The sequence below is a fragment of the Mauremys mutica genome, chromosome 7 (genome assembly GCF_020497125.1).
Source record: "Mauremys mutica isolate MM-2020 ecotype Southern chromosome 7, ASM2049712v1, whole genome shotgun sequence".
In the NCBI taxonomy this organism is placed as follows: domain Eukaryota; kingdom Metazoa; phylum Chordata; order Testudines; family Geoemydidae; genus Mauremys; species Mauremys mutica.
In genome coordinates, this window is record NC_059078.1 from 37494066 (window position 1) to 37510433 (window position 16368).

At 44.0% G+C, this 16368-nt stretch overlaps 1 protein-coding gene across 2 annotated transcripts in view; it reads left to right on the plus strand.

Moving 5' to 3' along the window:
- RAF1 (Raf-1 proto-oncogene, serine/threonine kinase) overlaps window positions 1–16368 on the plus strand; it is a 108383-nt gene that overhangs the window by 23504 nt on the left and 68511 nt on the right. The window contains exons 2-3 of one of the 2 annotated variants that reach the window (XM_045023306.1): window positions 12593–12645; window positions 14007–14239. In XM_045023306.1, coding sequence (XP_044879241.1) covers window positions 14033–14239 — 207 coding nt within the window. In that variant the 5' untranslated portion in view covers window positions 12593–12645; window positions 14007–14032. The remainder of the gene's footprint in view (window positions 1–12592; window positions 12646–14006; window positions 14240–16368) is intronic. The other variant, XM_045023307.1, reaches the window with a different exon arrangement.

The window sequence follows — 16368 nt, forward strand, 5'->3', positions numbered from 1 at the left end:
TGGAGTTTTTACAGCATGTTGGTGGGGGCCTCAGAAGGAAAAAGGTTGAAAACCCTGTTCTAAACCATGTTTTAAAATGTATATATAATTTTCACCCTCTGAAATTCTTCAGTACATTCACAATATAAGACTATCAAGTTAATGTTTAATGATACTGTGTAATTGGACCTGGCATAGAGATTTTCCAACAAAGGCTTCAGATATCAGTATGTACATACTGCTCTAAGCCTAGAAATTGTGACTTAAAAGAATGATTATACTAACAATAAAAGACATAGGTGCACATTACAGCACCCTGGAATGCAAATGATATAGTGCAGATTTTTTTATTTTGGTATGGTAAGAGAAATAACTGTATTCCAGATACTGTGAAATAGTTAAACATTTATTACCGTATATACTCAATCATAAGCCGAATTTTTTTTTTACTAAAAAAGGGAAGCACCAGAGAAGGGGATCGACTTATGAACGGGTATAGAGAGGGAGAGGTGGGACACAGCCCCTCTCCCCAACAGAGGGAGAAAGGAGAGGCAGCAGAGCCAGAAGGGAAGAGGTGGGGCCAGAGTGTCTCCGCTTCTGGCCACGCTGCGCTCCCCCCCCCAGCCTCCAAAACAGCTGCAGCTCCGTGGCTGGCAGGCTGAAGCCGTACCGCTCGGCCCTACCCCCCAGAGCAGGCTGTGGCCATGTTTCCCGGCCCGCTGCGGCCGTGCCGCCCAGTCCGCTGGAGCATGCTGCGGCTGCACAGCCCAGCTTGCTGGAGCAGCTCCAGCCAGGCCAGAGACATCCTCCCCTGGCCCTCCTCAGATAAGGTGGGAAGGGATGGGATGGGGAGAGTGTGGGGGTCCTGGGCTAGGGATGGGGTCATGTGGGGGGTGGTCACAGGGGTTACTCCTCTGACCCCAGCTCCCCCCGCCCCCCCAAAAAATTTCCCCACCAGTTGCTGTCCCGGCCCTCCAGGGTAAGCAGCTGGCCCACCAGGACACTTTGTTTACTTAGGTTTACCTCCGTGCCTGTGGGCGCTCGAGGTAAATAAAATATCTTGGCCCGCCAGTGGCTTATCCTGATAAGCCTGGGAGCCAGAGTTTGCTGACCCCTGAATTATAGGGTCGGCTTATGAATGGATCATAAAACTTTTCCATTTTTACTTATCCATCTTGGGGTCGGCTTATAAACGAACCGGCTTATGATCGAGTATATATGATAGTCTCAGCGCTACTATATTCAAAGTGGCCTATTATACCTGTTACATATGACAGCGTCATGTGGAATATTTTTCAGCAGTCCAATAATTAGAAAGCTCCTCTTTTCTCTTGTCTGACTTGTGGGGGATTTCTTCTGTCTGTGTGCAGTTTGAAGCCTTTTGGAATCAGAAAGTGGTTTTCAGATTACTCGTTTCAATCTGCCACTGAAACTCTCTTCATTCAAAGCTATAGGAGAACTGCTTCAGGAGTCAGTGTTAATTTAAAGGCAGCTTGCAAAGAATAATGAAGGAGAGGGGTTTTGTACACCAGTTTTGCCACATTTGCAATGTATAAAGGTTTGGTCAGTTTTATGCTTTTTTAATGTTACAAATCCAACCATAGAAAGAGCAGACTTTTTACTTTCCTGGTTTTTCTAAGGTAAAAACAAGAAGATAAGTGGGAGGGGGAAAGGGGGAATACATTTTTTGTAGGTCACCTTTATCAATACCTGAGACCATGGAATTCTCTGTTGCACAATGACAATGCCCAGAGCAAGAACAACGAATATTGTTATGGTTGAGAAATAAGAATGTATAGTCACAGAAAGTTCTTTTGATGCTTCTGTAATTCCTATTAGTGATAATGGAAGTCAGGTATGTGTGTACCTGAAGGGGACAGTAGGCTCCTTAGGCTGTTTAAGCTAATTAAAAACATTCTTTGTTTTTTCAAGTTAGAACACAACATAATATCCATATGAAACTACTACGTTAAAAGAACATTAAGGTTGCAAACAAAAACACTCACGTCATGAAATAATAAAACTAAAGCTGCTTGTGCAATTATAACTGTCACCTTGTGTCTGTTATGATCACCTACTATTTTTCCTCAGAACCCTGGCCTTATTCAATGTGCAGTTTGAAAAGTGCTTGAGGAGTGACAACTGCCTATTCTAATCATTTGGCCCCATATTTCATTTATTGCACCCCATCCAGCTCCTTCACTAAATAAGGAAACTACTTTTCAGATGGTTACTGGGCTAGCAGTACCTCTGTCCCCTTTCTGGTCTTTGAAGGCACCCCTTCAGGTCTAAAGCGTCATGCCTTTCCTATCACAGGATGGAATTCTGCACTTCTCCCACTCTGTCCGGGCCCTGAGCTACAGTACTCTGTATCAGCTGTGCTTACCCAGCCAGTCCAACTGTGTTTGGACCCCTGCGGTTCTTCCCTTAAGGAGCCTGTAACCACTGGTACACTGTGATAAAACAGCCTTCTTAAAACTAAAGAATTTTTTATTTTAGTAGGTACAGAGCATAAGAGGGGAAAAAAGGAATTTAAAACAGTCTACACCAGTGGTTTTCATTCTGTGGTCCATGTACCCCTGGAGGTCCGCATACTATGTCTACTTGGGTCAGAAAAGGGTGACTATGAAAATCAAGTGTCAGATCCCCAAAAGGCATTCAGTTGTTCTGATCAAGCAAAAGTATGTGAATATCCCCACCTACTGGTCAAAACCTGGAAGTCTTGTCATTACCATAAAAGCTCACAGTTTAATGCCTTTTTCACACTGCATCAAATGCTGTGCCAGGCATGTGCAACATTTATAGTTGAATTCTGTTCCATCAGTTTTCAGTCTAAAGCAGGGGCGGGCAAACTTTTTGGCCTAAGGGCTGCATCGGGTTTCGTAAATTGTATGAAGGGCTGGTTAGGGGAGGAGGTTGTGGCCTGGCCCCCACCTCCTATCTGCCCCCCCTCCGGACTCCTGCCCCATCCACACACCCCCACTCCCTGTCCCCTGACTGCCCCTAGACTCCCGCCACCCCATCCAACCCCTCCTCTCATATCTGACAGCCCCCGCCGGGACCCCTGCCCCATCCAACCATCCCTTTTCCCCATTCCCTGACTACCCCTGAAACTCCTGCCCCTTGCCGCCCCATCCAACCCCCCCTCCTTCCTGACTGCCCCCCGGGACCCCTGCCCCCATTCAACCCCATTTCCACCCCAACCACCATCCACTTCCCCGCCCCCTGACCGCCACCCCAAACTCCCCTGCCCTCTATCCACCCCTCCCTGCTTCCTGCCTCCTTACCGTGCTGCTTGGAGCACTGGTGGCTGGCGACGCTACAGCCGTGCTTCCCGGCTGGAGCTGGGCCACGCTGCCACCACGCAGCACAGAGACCGGGTCAGGCTGGGCTCTACAGCTGCTCTGCCCCAGGAACTCACAGCCCCGCTGCCCAGAGCATTACGCCGGCAGCAGAGCGGGCGAGCTGAGGCTGTGGGGGAGGGGGAATAGCCTCCTGGGCCAGGAGCTCGGGGGCCGGGCAGGATGGTCCCACGGGCCGTAGTTTGCCCATCTCTGGTCTAAGGCTATGTCTACATTACAGACTTTACAGCAACAGAGCTGTACTACTGCAGCTGCGCTGCTATATGGTCTCCTGTGTAGCCGCTCTATTCTGATGGGATAGAGCTTTCCCACCAGCATAATTAAACCACCCACAAAGAGCAGTGGTAGCTATGTCGGTGGGAGCATGTCTCCCACTGACATAGTGCTGACTACACTGGCGCTTTTGTCAGTGAAACGTGCTTCAGTCAAGGGTGTGGGTTTTTTTTCACACCCCTGACCGACAAAACTTTTGCCGACAAAAGTGCTAGTGTAGACATAGCCCAAGACTTGTATGGTATGGGATGCACACTACAGACTGAATTTCTAAAGAGGTCTGCACCTCCATTTGAACATTTTTAGGGGTCCGCAAATGAAAAGTTGAAAACCACTGGAGTACATGGATGTGTGTCTTACCTAAAGGTTTATCACCACCTGATAGTAACCTAGACAGTCTTAGGCTTTGGCTACACTTGCATTTCAAAGCGCTGCCGCGGCAGCGCTTTGAAGCGCTAAGTGTAGTCAAAGCGCCAGCGCTGGGAGAGAGCTCTCCCAGCGCTGTCCGTACTCCACCTCCCTGTGGGGAATAACGGACAGCGCTGGGAGCGCGGCTCCCAGCGCTGGGGCTTTGACTACACTGGCGCTTTGTAGCGCCGCAATTTGCAGCGCTGCAGAGGGTGTGTTTTCACACCCTGCTGCAGCGCTGCAAATTTGTAAGTGTAGCCAAGCCCTTAACTTCTTCAGACATCCCCAGCAGTCTTCCTCTGGTTCCCCCAAACAACTTCCCCTCTCTTGAGAAAGTGTTCCTTTTTTAACCTGCCACAACTTTTGATCTTCAGTGTGTGAGGACCTTTTTCTGTCCTGACATTTTCTCTTAACTCTCAAGTGTTTGTGGAGAAGTGGAATATCTTGAGACTTTGTTTTTCCTTCCTGCTTGTTTTTCCTTACAGTCTCTGATTAGATTAAACCAACATATTCATACTGTTAACATCCTAATACCCAGATCAACATACAGTATTCTTAAATGACTACACAGTGGCTCTGATTCTGTCACAGATTTTTTTCTAGATTTTTTTTTTCTATGGCTGTCATAACTGTAGTATGATATCTTGATTAATTTATTCCCAGAACATCCCCATAGGACCAGGAAGGACCTTATTACTACCATTTTACAGATGTGGCACTGAGGCACAGGTTAAGATTCCAGAATTCAGTAAAACTATTAAGAATGTGCTTAACTTCAAGCATATGAGTAATCTCCTCAAATTCAGTGGAAATATACCAGTGCTTAAAGTTAAGTATGTGCTAAGTGCTTTGCTGAATCAGGGTCTAAATGAGTTGCCCAAGGTCACATGAGAAGTCTGCAGCGGAGGCAGGAATAGAACCCATATTGCTAGGTTCCTAGTCCAGTGCGTTAGTCACAAAGGTATTTATTCTTTTCCAGCAGAATCCTGCTTCATTTGCTACAGGCCTTAAAACTTTTACAGTGAATCCCAGGCTTATGCATGATACACTAGCCAATTAGTGCAGTGCATAAGAGGGGTGCTTTGGACCCCTCAACAAATGCACTCCATAACCTTGCTTTATTGTCCAATGTTCTAAGGGTCCAAAGGCAAGGGTTTTGAGGAAAAATGTAGGTGAACATGTAATTGAAGACTCGTATTATAGGGGAAGCTGGTTGCAATCCCCATATTTACACTGCCTAACACTTTCTATTATAAGATTCTTGCGATCTTTATGGATTCTCATGATCTTTACTTGACAGCCTCTCACTATTCCTTGGTACGCAGTAGGCTTTTCATATTTGGCAGGAGGAATGCCCTTGGGCTGGGGAAGTGCTTTTTCTTTGTCCCATGAAATTTTGTTCAGCTTTTGGCAAGATACAAGTTTAAAAAATTGCCTTTTCCTGTCTCTTTTATATTCCTCAAAAATTTTGGTAGCATGCCTAAAAATAATAATAAAAAAAGGAACATTTTAATTCTTAGATTGGTACCACCACCGCCACACGCGCTGCACAAAGGAATACCTGTGAGCGGCTGGAGCAGCTGAAAAGAGATTTCAGGAGGTGTGGGGAGAGAAGAAAGTAAGCTTGTCCCATCCCCCAGTCACAGTACATGGCCCATTTCTCCTCATTCTTGCCTCCCAAACCCAAAACCCCACCTCCTGGTGGAGAAGGGGAAAAGAGGTGGACAAAGCTTGGCTACCCTTTCCTTGCCCCCCCTCCCCCAGTCTTCACTATGAGATAGCCACCACATGAGCTAAAGGATTAATTATATTAGCTGGCACAAGTAGAAGGCTATCTTCGGTTAGAGGTTTTTCTAGTTGCACATAATAGTATTTGTTTGTACCTTTTTTCTTAAACCCCCCCCCCCCAACCTATCTAGGAAATTACATTCAGATAAAATATAGGGTCACATGCTTCATTGCTTCTCTAGGCTGAGTGCATTGCCCTCACCAGACAATTTCTTATGCCCCCAATTTCTCCTTTCTACTCCATGCCAGGTTCCCCCATTCCATCTGTGTGCCATGGGTTCTGTGTGCCTCCTTCATTCTCCTTGCTATGTTAGTGGTTCTGTGTGCATCACCATCTCCCTTCAAAACCACCATTCTTTATTTTCTTTCTATTTCAGGGTGTCAACATTTTAAAACGGTATTGTGAGAATTGGCAGAACTAAGATCAGGTGTATTGCCAGGGAATTCCACGTGTCCTCCATTTTCCTTTTTTGGTTTTTCCCATTTCCACCAAAATCAGTAGGTTTTGCCCATTGACACCTAGAACAGTCCCTGAACTCTTGGAATTGAATGGATGTGGCATTCAGAAGTTGTTACATCCAAACAGAGAAATACCATTAAGTTAAGTGTTAGGCCTTGCAAATTCAGTTGATACATTAAAAGAATGGTATTTAGATTGCAAAGTCAAAGCACTTCAAAGTTGGGAAATGCCAGATTTATGTTTGTCAGTGGAAACTTAATTCTTTCTCCTTGTGCATATGCATTATATGATACAGTCTTTAGTTGCATGCTTGCATTCTATTTTTTCTACAGGACCTTGCCTCATTCAGTGCACAGGATAGACATGCAGTGGGGCAGATATAACTTGGCAAAGGTAACCGTGAATGTGGCATTTCCTGACTTATCTGTGCCTGATTTTGCAACAAATATTCTTTTAATATAGTTTATTGTATTTCATACATATACTATATAAGGAGAATGTATATGCATATAAGGTAGCAGGGTTAAGATTGCACATGCAACTTTAATTTTTGTCACTTCCTGACTGTTGATGGGGTCAGTTTGCAATTTGAATGTCTTTAATGCAGTTCTTTTGTATAGATTTTCCTACTTTTAAAAAAAGAAAAATGAAAAAACACATTTTACTGTATGCTGCTAGTCACTAGACATGAGTACAGTGCTGTGTATTGCACATATGCAGTAAATGAGGCGGGAGCCCTTGTCAGATTAGATTTCCCCCTTTCTCTATCATGTGGAAGAAAGGCCTCCTTTGGCATTCCTTTTTTTTTTTTTTTAAATGCACATCCATAGCACAATTCAGTGCCCAACTGATTATAACTGAAATATTGTTCCACTTTGACTATACTTGTGTATATCCTGTAGAATCCTGAGATGACCTCTTTTTGATTGAGATTCCACTGTGTCTGTTTACAAATACATGCAGTGTCAGATGAAGGAACTTTGGGAGCGTATTAGTTTTAATGGTTTAATCTTGTATTCATACACTAAATACATTTAAAAACCCTTTTATAATTCAGCCACAACAAATCAAGTTTTCACGAGACTTGTGAAAGGAACACCTACGAACTAAGGACTCCTCATTATCATTATGTGTTTGCATCAACTTCCATCAAGCTGTTACAAGTGTTCAAAGAGCGGTTACAAGATTTTTTTATTTTTTGGAAAAACTGATTTTTTTTTAATAATTGTGCTCAAAAACAGCTTAACTATTTCAGTAAAAGTCAAATGCAGCAGTGCGAAGCTCACATGATTCTGGGCAGTTGTGTTGCTCCCTCAGAATTTTTGGGGCATCAGTGAAACTGACCGGAATCATGTTATTGTCACTTTGCTGCCTCCCAGGGAAGTCTGGAAGAGGATTGAAAAGTAGAGGTGGGGGGGAGAGAGAGGGTAGACTAGTTAAGAATCTCGACCACCCCAGCAGCATATAAGAGAACAGGGGAAGGTGAGTAGCAGGTACTACTTCCTTCAACTGAAGGAGGCTTTTGGGGTGAGGTGAGGAGAGCACTCTTTCTGTACAGGTGGGGGTTGGAAATGACTGGGATTTAATCACATCTGTGGTGCTACAAAGAGCATGGAGAGCACCTTCTTCTTCCCAGCAGCTGGAAGTTGGCAAGTGTCTAGCTTTCTGCGCTCCTGGATCTCACCGATGGTAGAAGCTCTCCCCTCAAAAATCTTTCTTATAGGCCTCTTGTTATTGATGCCTGGTAAATTGTTAAAGCCCTATGTACAACCTAAGGATGTGACATCATGTGCCCAGTGATATAATTCTAGAAAGTCAAAATAATGTTTGCAGCATTTCTCTTTAAAGACAATACATAGCTGGAAGGCATTGTAAAACCAGCATAGTAATACCAAGTCTTTTAATATTCATGTTCAGTAGCGTGTATATTTTGCATATCAGAATCAAAGGCTTTTATGAATGCTTCTTAAATTGATTAGAAATAACAGGAAATTATAGCACCCATCGATTTGTCTTCGTTCTACATTTTTGTGTGTAACTTGGTGGGACTCTTATGTATCAGTTGCATTTTTAACTGTGATAGGTTAATGTAGAGTCTACCTGATCTTAACAAATTTGTTGTCCTGAAGTTTGGCAAGGTTGGGGAAAACTATTAGTTGATATTTCAGTGCTAAGGAAAACAAGTACAACATCAAGTTGAGATTTTACGGGAAATAAGTGTAGAGGATGTATGCTCCCTGACATCTGCCCTTGGGGGGTGGGGAGGCAAGTAAATGATTGATCTTGATCCGGATTGGCTAAGCAGTTTATCAGTTTAAGTTAGACAGCCACTCTAACTATAAAAGCTGTTGTAATTTACTTGCTGCATTAGTCTCCTTTCCTGTTTGATTCTCCTAAGTTGGAGCCAAATACAAGACGTGTCTCATTTATGCATGCTAGGTAAATTTTCATAAGTGCCTTAGTCCCATTAACTTTCAGTGGGATTTGAGCTCCTTACTTAGATACTTTTGAAAATTTTTCAACCCTTTGATACTACAACATCTGGGATACTCTATTGCTTTTGGCACAGTTTGAAGGAGAGGATTGCTTAATGTTACAATAGAACCAGTTTAGTGCTGATATTTGATAGAGAATTCAATCAGCACACATTCTCATTTTGTACTCTACAAATCATCATTAAAACAGGAATGTGTGAAGGGTGAAAACCTTTGTAATGTGTTTAAATCTAAATAAACTGCTAGTAGCCAAGCTATAGTTACGTAAAATGTTCTCTTTATTTTTTTATTCTTTAGATTACCAAGTGCTGCTCTTATGCATCAAACTAGAGCTGTAGACTTGCGAAAGAGGGCGATAAATGTTGGTGTCCCATTCCATTCCCTTTTGATCTCGTACATGAGCGCACACACATTCTAGCCATAATTTTCTGTGGAACATTAGTAAAAATGAATGGACTGCTGGCATGAGGTGAAAGGGGGGTATGTGCGAATGGGAGTGCACACCACCTCTGTTATGGGTGGGGAGAATGGGGGACTCTGGCATTGCGGAGAAAGGATGAAATAGGGTACACACGAGCCACTGGCATGAGGTGGAAGGCAGGAATGGGGCAGGTACAGCCAGTGCCATGAGGGAGGAGGGGTTGCAGGGAGTACCTGAAATAGGAGGAGATGGGAGGGGTGGCTGGCACACACAGCTTGTGGAGATGGGGCGAAATAAAGGTGCCCCTAGTGCAGGCAGTGAGTTCAGGCTACAGAAGCAACAAAGTGTGCGACCCTCTAGGTACCCAAGTTGGAATTTGTCTAGGCTGACGTCCCTTTTCTTCTAAATAGAAAAAATAAAATAAACTATAGCTGAAAATAAATTTGCCTTTATTGAGGATTGTAATCTGGAGGATGGCATGTCTCACAGCATGGTACCTCAGCGCCTTGCCTAGTGGAGTGATTCAGTAGTGACTCAGAAGAAAGACTGCCATCTGCAGTATGGAATCGCCAGCACCACTGGTATTTCCTGGGATTTCCTTTGCTTTTTTGTCCAAGTACTGACTCTGCTTAGTTTATGAAATCTGACCATCTTTCAGACTAATGTTATATGGCTGCAGCCCATAACAGAGATATCCAATAATATTAGGAAAGAGGCTTCAGAGAGTCTGAGGCATAAATTTAAACTGGAGAAAAATGATTTTATATCTCTTTATTAAAAAGACAACGTAGAGAGTAGGCCAAGAAAAAATAATTATAATGCAGTAAACTGTCCAAATTGACTTATTGCATATTGGTTTTCTATAGAATTGACTCACTGGCACATCTCTTCTGTTGCTGTACTCCCTTGAAAATGTAAAATGGTAACCTGACCTAACTCCCTCCCTCTTGATTCTTTTTGAGCAGTATTAATTTTTGAGTTGGTTGCTGAGGACTGGCAAGAGAGCACTCAATTCAAAGTGAGAGGATGTAAAATGGTTGCAACTTCAGCATTTATATATTGGGGTGTGCTCACTGCTATAGATACCACAGCTAAAACATTTGATCGTAGGCAAATATTCTGTGGGTAAACTTAAACTAGAATTTCACAAGCTGCTTGTGTATTTAATCATGATTTGAATCTGATTTTATCGCAGCTATTAAGATGTGTGCTAGGTACAAATGATTCCTTGATTTTTTTTTTCCCAAAGGTTACTTTTGCTCCTGTCATTGATTACAGGCAGGGCTCGTAGTGCTGTTTGTTGTTAAGGTTACCCGACTCTTCCTATTGTAGGACCCCTTTTCAGTTGCTAAAAACGTTGCTGAACTTTAGCCATTTGGGCTGATATTTTCTATGCTGGTTGTCTCAGGCTGAATTATTTTGGAAAGTGTCAACCAAAATAGTTCAGTTTCCAAAAACGGCTAGAGAAAAATGTTTCAGGGCGTTTTTTAAAAAGTAATTCTGGTGACCTTTTCTTTGAGAAGTTCTAGCACCCACATAAAGTAGGGATTTAAAATTTGGTAGCGAGTGGCCTTTGAGTCAGGGATATGTCTCTTGTAATTACTGTGCAAATCCACCCAAATTTGGCTAAATTATATGACTGAAAAATTGTACTTTGCACGTGCTCAGTAAATACTTAAAATTTAGTGGCTAAAATCTGTAAAGATTCTATCTTTCTGGGGCATGCTTCATTATCTCTTAGTACTGACCAAACTCTACATGCGCTGTCCTAACAAAGTGACTGAGCATGCTCTGTTCCTAGGGCTAAGGGGGCAAAGCTGAACTTTTCCTGTAGTTGCAGCTTCCAGTAGCTGTGACCTGGGCTAGAGCTGGGTACTGGAACTGAGACCAGAGAACCTGTCTTTCCTCTACTCTGATTACCACTCTGCTGGCATCTCGGAGCACAGAGGAGGAAGTTGTCTGACTTGAAACCCGAGGGGATAAAAGGAGACCGAGGAAGAAGGGGAGTAGATTGAGACAAGGATCCTGGTGAGACTGGGACTAGAGCAAAACTATAAGTGCTAGCTAGAGCAGGGGCAGGGGGGAAACTGCTGGTTGGATAAGGAGACTGGGTTTGAGAGCCAGAGGGGGGTGGCCTGGTTGGGCAAGAAAATTGGGACTAGGAGCTGGTGCGGGAGTGGGAAACACAGATCAGACAAAGAGCTTGGTTGGAGGAGAAAGTCTGGGACTGGCTGGATAAGGAGACTGGGATTGAAAACCAGTGTGTTGGGGAATGGGGCTGGGAGGTGATAAAAGACATGGAGCCAGGGAAAAACTTGGCAATGAGACCTGGGTCAAGCAGCCGGGGAGGGGGGATACTGAGGCCTTGTCTACACTACAGGGGAAATTCAATCTAAGCTATGCAATTTAAGTTACATGAATAGCGTAACTCAGACCGACGTAGCTTAGACCTACTTACTATGGGGTCCACACTACGTGATGTCGACAGGAGACGCTCTTCCATTGACTCCCCCTACTCTTCTCGATCCGGTGGAGTACAGGAGTCAACGGGAGAGCGATTTGAGGTTGATTTAGTGGGTCTTCTCTAGACAAGCTAAATTGACCACCGATGCATCAATCGTTGCTTGTAGATCCCTTGGTAAGTGTAGACAAGCCCTGAGACAAGGAGGTGGGTGTGGGGGAACAGAGCTGGGGGCAGCTGGAACCCAAGAGGGGAATGAGAGAATGAATGAGGATCTGGGATGGGGGGAATGAGACTGGCTGGACAAGGAGTTTGGGACAGTGAGGAGAAGCCTGAGAAGAGACTGGGACTAGGAGGCAGGGGTGGGGAAGAGATAGGAATTGGACTGGGACGATTGGAAGTGATACGGCTTGGTGTCAACAGGCAGAAGAGTATCTGACCTCTAGAGAACCTCTCCTCCAGAGCCTGAAATGGAATCCCAGATTTCTGAGTTTCATCATTCCTCTGCTGTCAGTAAATACCTGTGAAACCCACTAGCAAAGTGTCTTATCCCCCTCTAGTGCTGGTCCACATAGAGGATGAAAACCTATTACAGCTGTCACTTATTCTTTTAACTCAAGTGGCAGAGGTCTATCCAGTGCATCTAAAGTTTCCAGTCCTGGTTGATAACCCATATAAGTGTCAATGTGATGCCATGTGATTGAATCCCCCCCCCCCCCCCCAGTTTTCTCTTGAAAAGTCTGGGAAATTGCGCACACAACCTCTTCTCCTCCACCCCCTCCCTACCCAACCCCATTAACAGAACACTATTAAGGTTGCAAAGTTGAGCACACAGAAGTTAGGAAATGTCAGAATTATAGTTGCTTATGTAACTTTAATTCATCCCCTTTCTATATGTGTATTATGATATGGTCTTTACGTGATCACATACTGTTTTTTCCACAGGACCCTGGCCTAAGTCACTGCACAGGATGGACCTGCTCTGGGGATGAATCAAGGTAGTATAGTGATGGAGGCTATTGTCTCTAGGCCTCCTGCTTCATTAGTTGCGGAAGTTTGGAAGATGTGGTAGTGAATGAGCATGAAATTGCTTAAAGTGAGAGGATGGTCTCATGCAGGCAGTTAAATGCTGCCATGGAGAACTAGATTATATCCTATTCTCTGCCACAGAGTTCCAATGTGATGCTAAGCAAGTCACTTAAACCAAATTTTTCACACATGGTCTGTAATTATGCATTCTTCAATTTCTGGATACCTTACTTGAGATCCTGGAGTCTGATTTGTAGAAGGGCTGAGCACTCACAGCTGCAACTGACGTCAATGAGGGGAAGTGTGCTTTGAACTTAAATAATGCTGAGTACTCATTAATAGTGATGAGTACCATCGTAAAACCCATGAGAAAATTAAATAATTCTGCCTTCGGAACAGGGTTTAAATAATTTGCAGTAAATAAGTTTTAGGGCCACACATTGAACTGTGAAGATAATTCAAATTATTGAATGAATAGCTGCTCATGAAGTGAAAACTGTCCATTTTATGTACTGAATGAGACAAGAATCCTTTGGAGGGAAAAATGTGATCATATAATTGAAGACTGTCATAATGCATATGTACAAGAGGGCTGAATTAAGGTTGCACAGATAGCCTTAATTCTAATACTTCCTAGCTCTTGGGTGCTTGACTTTTCAGTCTTAATGTTTTAACATAGTTTTGTGTATAAAGAATATTAAGATTGTCAGTTTTATTTGGCAATAATCTCTCTTACTGTAACTTGGTTAGCTTGCATTGTTTAATTGTAAAGCCCTATGCTCACCTTCTTGGTGGGGGGGAATACATGCTTAATTTTGTTTGTTCTCAGTTTTTGGAAAGCTTGCTAATGATTTAAAAAAAAATGAACAGAAAAAAGACTTCACACTTCAAATATATTTATACTTTAACTCAGACCTTTTAGTTTCAAACTTAGTGTGTACTTAGCCATGAGTGACGAAAGTATACTTCAATTTGGGAGGGAAAAATCCCATCAGAAATGTAAGTATGCACTGAATGTGCTGCTTTCGAGGTTCACAGGAATGTGTGCACGCATCTAAACTTAGCTGGGTTTGCTGTAAATACATTTTTATGAATTTGTCGTAATAAAACACTGACAATGGCATTCTGCTTAAATGTTGTTTGTATAATTTTACAAAATGACTAGGGCATGATACCATGGTTGTAAAGCACTTGAGATCTACTGATGAAAAATACTGTATAAAAGCATAAGGTGGTATTATTATTTATTATATTGTTTGGTCTTTACTGTATTTGCTTACAGATTTGGCTCTGAGAATGTTGTAATTCTTTTGTCTGTACTTCATTTCAGATTTTACTGTTCCTTAGGCTGTGTCAATGGAGCACATTCAAGGAGCTTGGAAGACCATCAGTAATGGTTTTGGATTCAAGGATTCTGTCTTTGATGGATCAAACTGTATTTCACCTACTATTGTTCAGCCTTTTGGCTCTCAACGCCGAGCTTCTGATGATGGCAAGCTCTCAGATATGTCTAAGACTAGTAATACCATTCGGGTTTTCTTGCCTAACAAGCAACGCACCGTGGTAAGTCTACGCAAGCCTCATGTACGTCTACATTACTCTCTACTGGCAATGCTGTGTAGTGGAAGTGTAGCTACACACTGCAGTCAAAAGCATACTACATCCACACTGCAGTATGTAGCTACACATGTCAGTGAAAGGTGCTGGCAGAGGGGAGGCAGCAGGGAAAGCTTCAGTAGCTGCCTTTCTCTCTCCAGAGGAAAAGCTCTGGCTGAGGGGAGGTAGCAGGGAAAAGCTTCACCTCTGCCAGAGCCTTACCCTGTGGCAAGGAATGGCTGTAGTAGCAGGGAGCTGCTGGAGCCTTTCCCTGCTGCCAGAGTCTTTTCCTGCAGTGGGGAAGAGCTTCAGAAGCAGGGAGGCCGTGGGATGCTACATGGCTAAAAATAACAACGTAGACTGGGAGGGATGGCTTGGGCGACTAGAGATCCATGTAGGGCAGGGGTGGGCAAACTGCCTCCCCAAACAGCCTGCCCCCCGCCCTCTCCCACTTCCTGCCCCCTGACTACCCCCCTCAGAACCTCCCGACCCATCCAACCCCCCCCCACTCCTTGTCCCCTGACCGTCCCCTCCCGATACCCCCCGACCCTAACCGCTCCCCTGGGTCCCCACCCCCTATCCAACCTCCCTGCTTCCTGTTCCCTGACTGCCCCGAGCCCTATCCACAACCCTGTCCCCTGATAGGCCCCTTGGGACTCCCGCGCCTATCCAACCCCCCTCCCCCCCCGGTCCCCTGATCATACCCCCCAGAACCACTGACCCATCCAACCCCCCCCTGCTCCTTGTCCCCTGACTGCTCCCCAGAACCTCCTGCCCCTTATCCAACCCCCTGGCCCCAGCCCCCTTACCATGTAGCTCAGAGCAGCATGCCTGGCAGCTTGGCCGCAGCCTGCCGCGCTGCCCTGCAGGAGCATGCAGCCCTGCTGCCCAGAGCGCTGCCTGTGTGGTGGCGCAGCTGTGGGGGAGGGGCCGGGGGCTAGCCTCTCCGGCTGGGAGCTCAAGGGCCGGGCAGGACGGTCCCATGGGCTGGATGTAGCCCATGGGCTGTAGTTTGCCCACCTCTGATGTAGGGTGTGTGCTTGAGTCTACTTCAGGTGTATCTGTAGTTTACTTGCCTCACAGTCTATACTGCTATTTTTACCTGCTGTAGGGGGACTGCATGTACGTACGCTACACGCTGCCAAAAGAAGGGTGCAGAGCTGAAGCATCCTATGAGATATTATAGACTTTTACTATTGTTAATGTATATGTGGCAACAGAAATGTTTAAAAAACAAAACAAAACTGGAAGGTTGGTCCATGTCTAGGAAAGTCATTGTTAGTCCTTTAAACATAAAGGCTATATTTTAAAAATAGTATCATTATATTCTGGTGCAATGTTCTACAATATATAGGTGTTGATTACATTCAAATATTTAATAGCAAGATATTTCAGTAGTGGGCTAACCTAATTTACAGTTCTGTTGCAGAACTATCCTAGCCTATATAAACTCAAATATGTGATGATTTTTGTCACAGGTTGCTTCAGCATGGATCCCCACAATGAAATATATTGAAGATAGATTGAACTTAAACATCTCTTGGTCTTTGTTTCAAGCTGAGCATTCCAATAATATGCTAAAACTCAATAACATTGCTTGAAATCCTAGTTCATGTTTTTCCCTTCCCTCAACATAATGCCACCCACCCACTCAGTGCTATCATTTCTGTCTGCATATGTGTCAAGTATAAAACATTCTGTCCAGCATAAAAACAGTAAACTGCAACAAAATTTTCTTACTCAAGTTTATATGTTATTGTGGGTGTGACAGAAAATATGCCTGTCTGGCCTGTTAGCACAGTATGCCATGAGTCAAAACATTTAAGGCCCAGCACGTCAATTGTTGCATACCACAAGTTAACTTTTGTAGACAAACCTTCAAAAGTGAACTGTAATGCAAGTTGGGGTTTTTGTTTGTTTGTTTGTTTGTTTTTGGAGTGGAATGGATCCTTTGGTCTATATAAGTGCCTCAAACATTTTCTGAAAAGCTTTTTTTCTGCTTCTACATTAGGAATATCTGGTCCTGACTTACTGCTTTTCCTGTGGAGGACCTGGAATGTGACATCATAGCTGGAGGCAGAAACTTGAACAGGAGG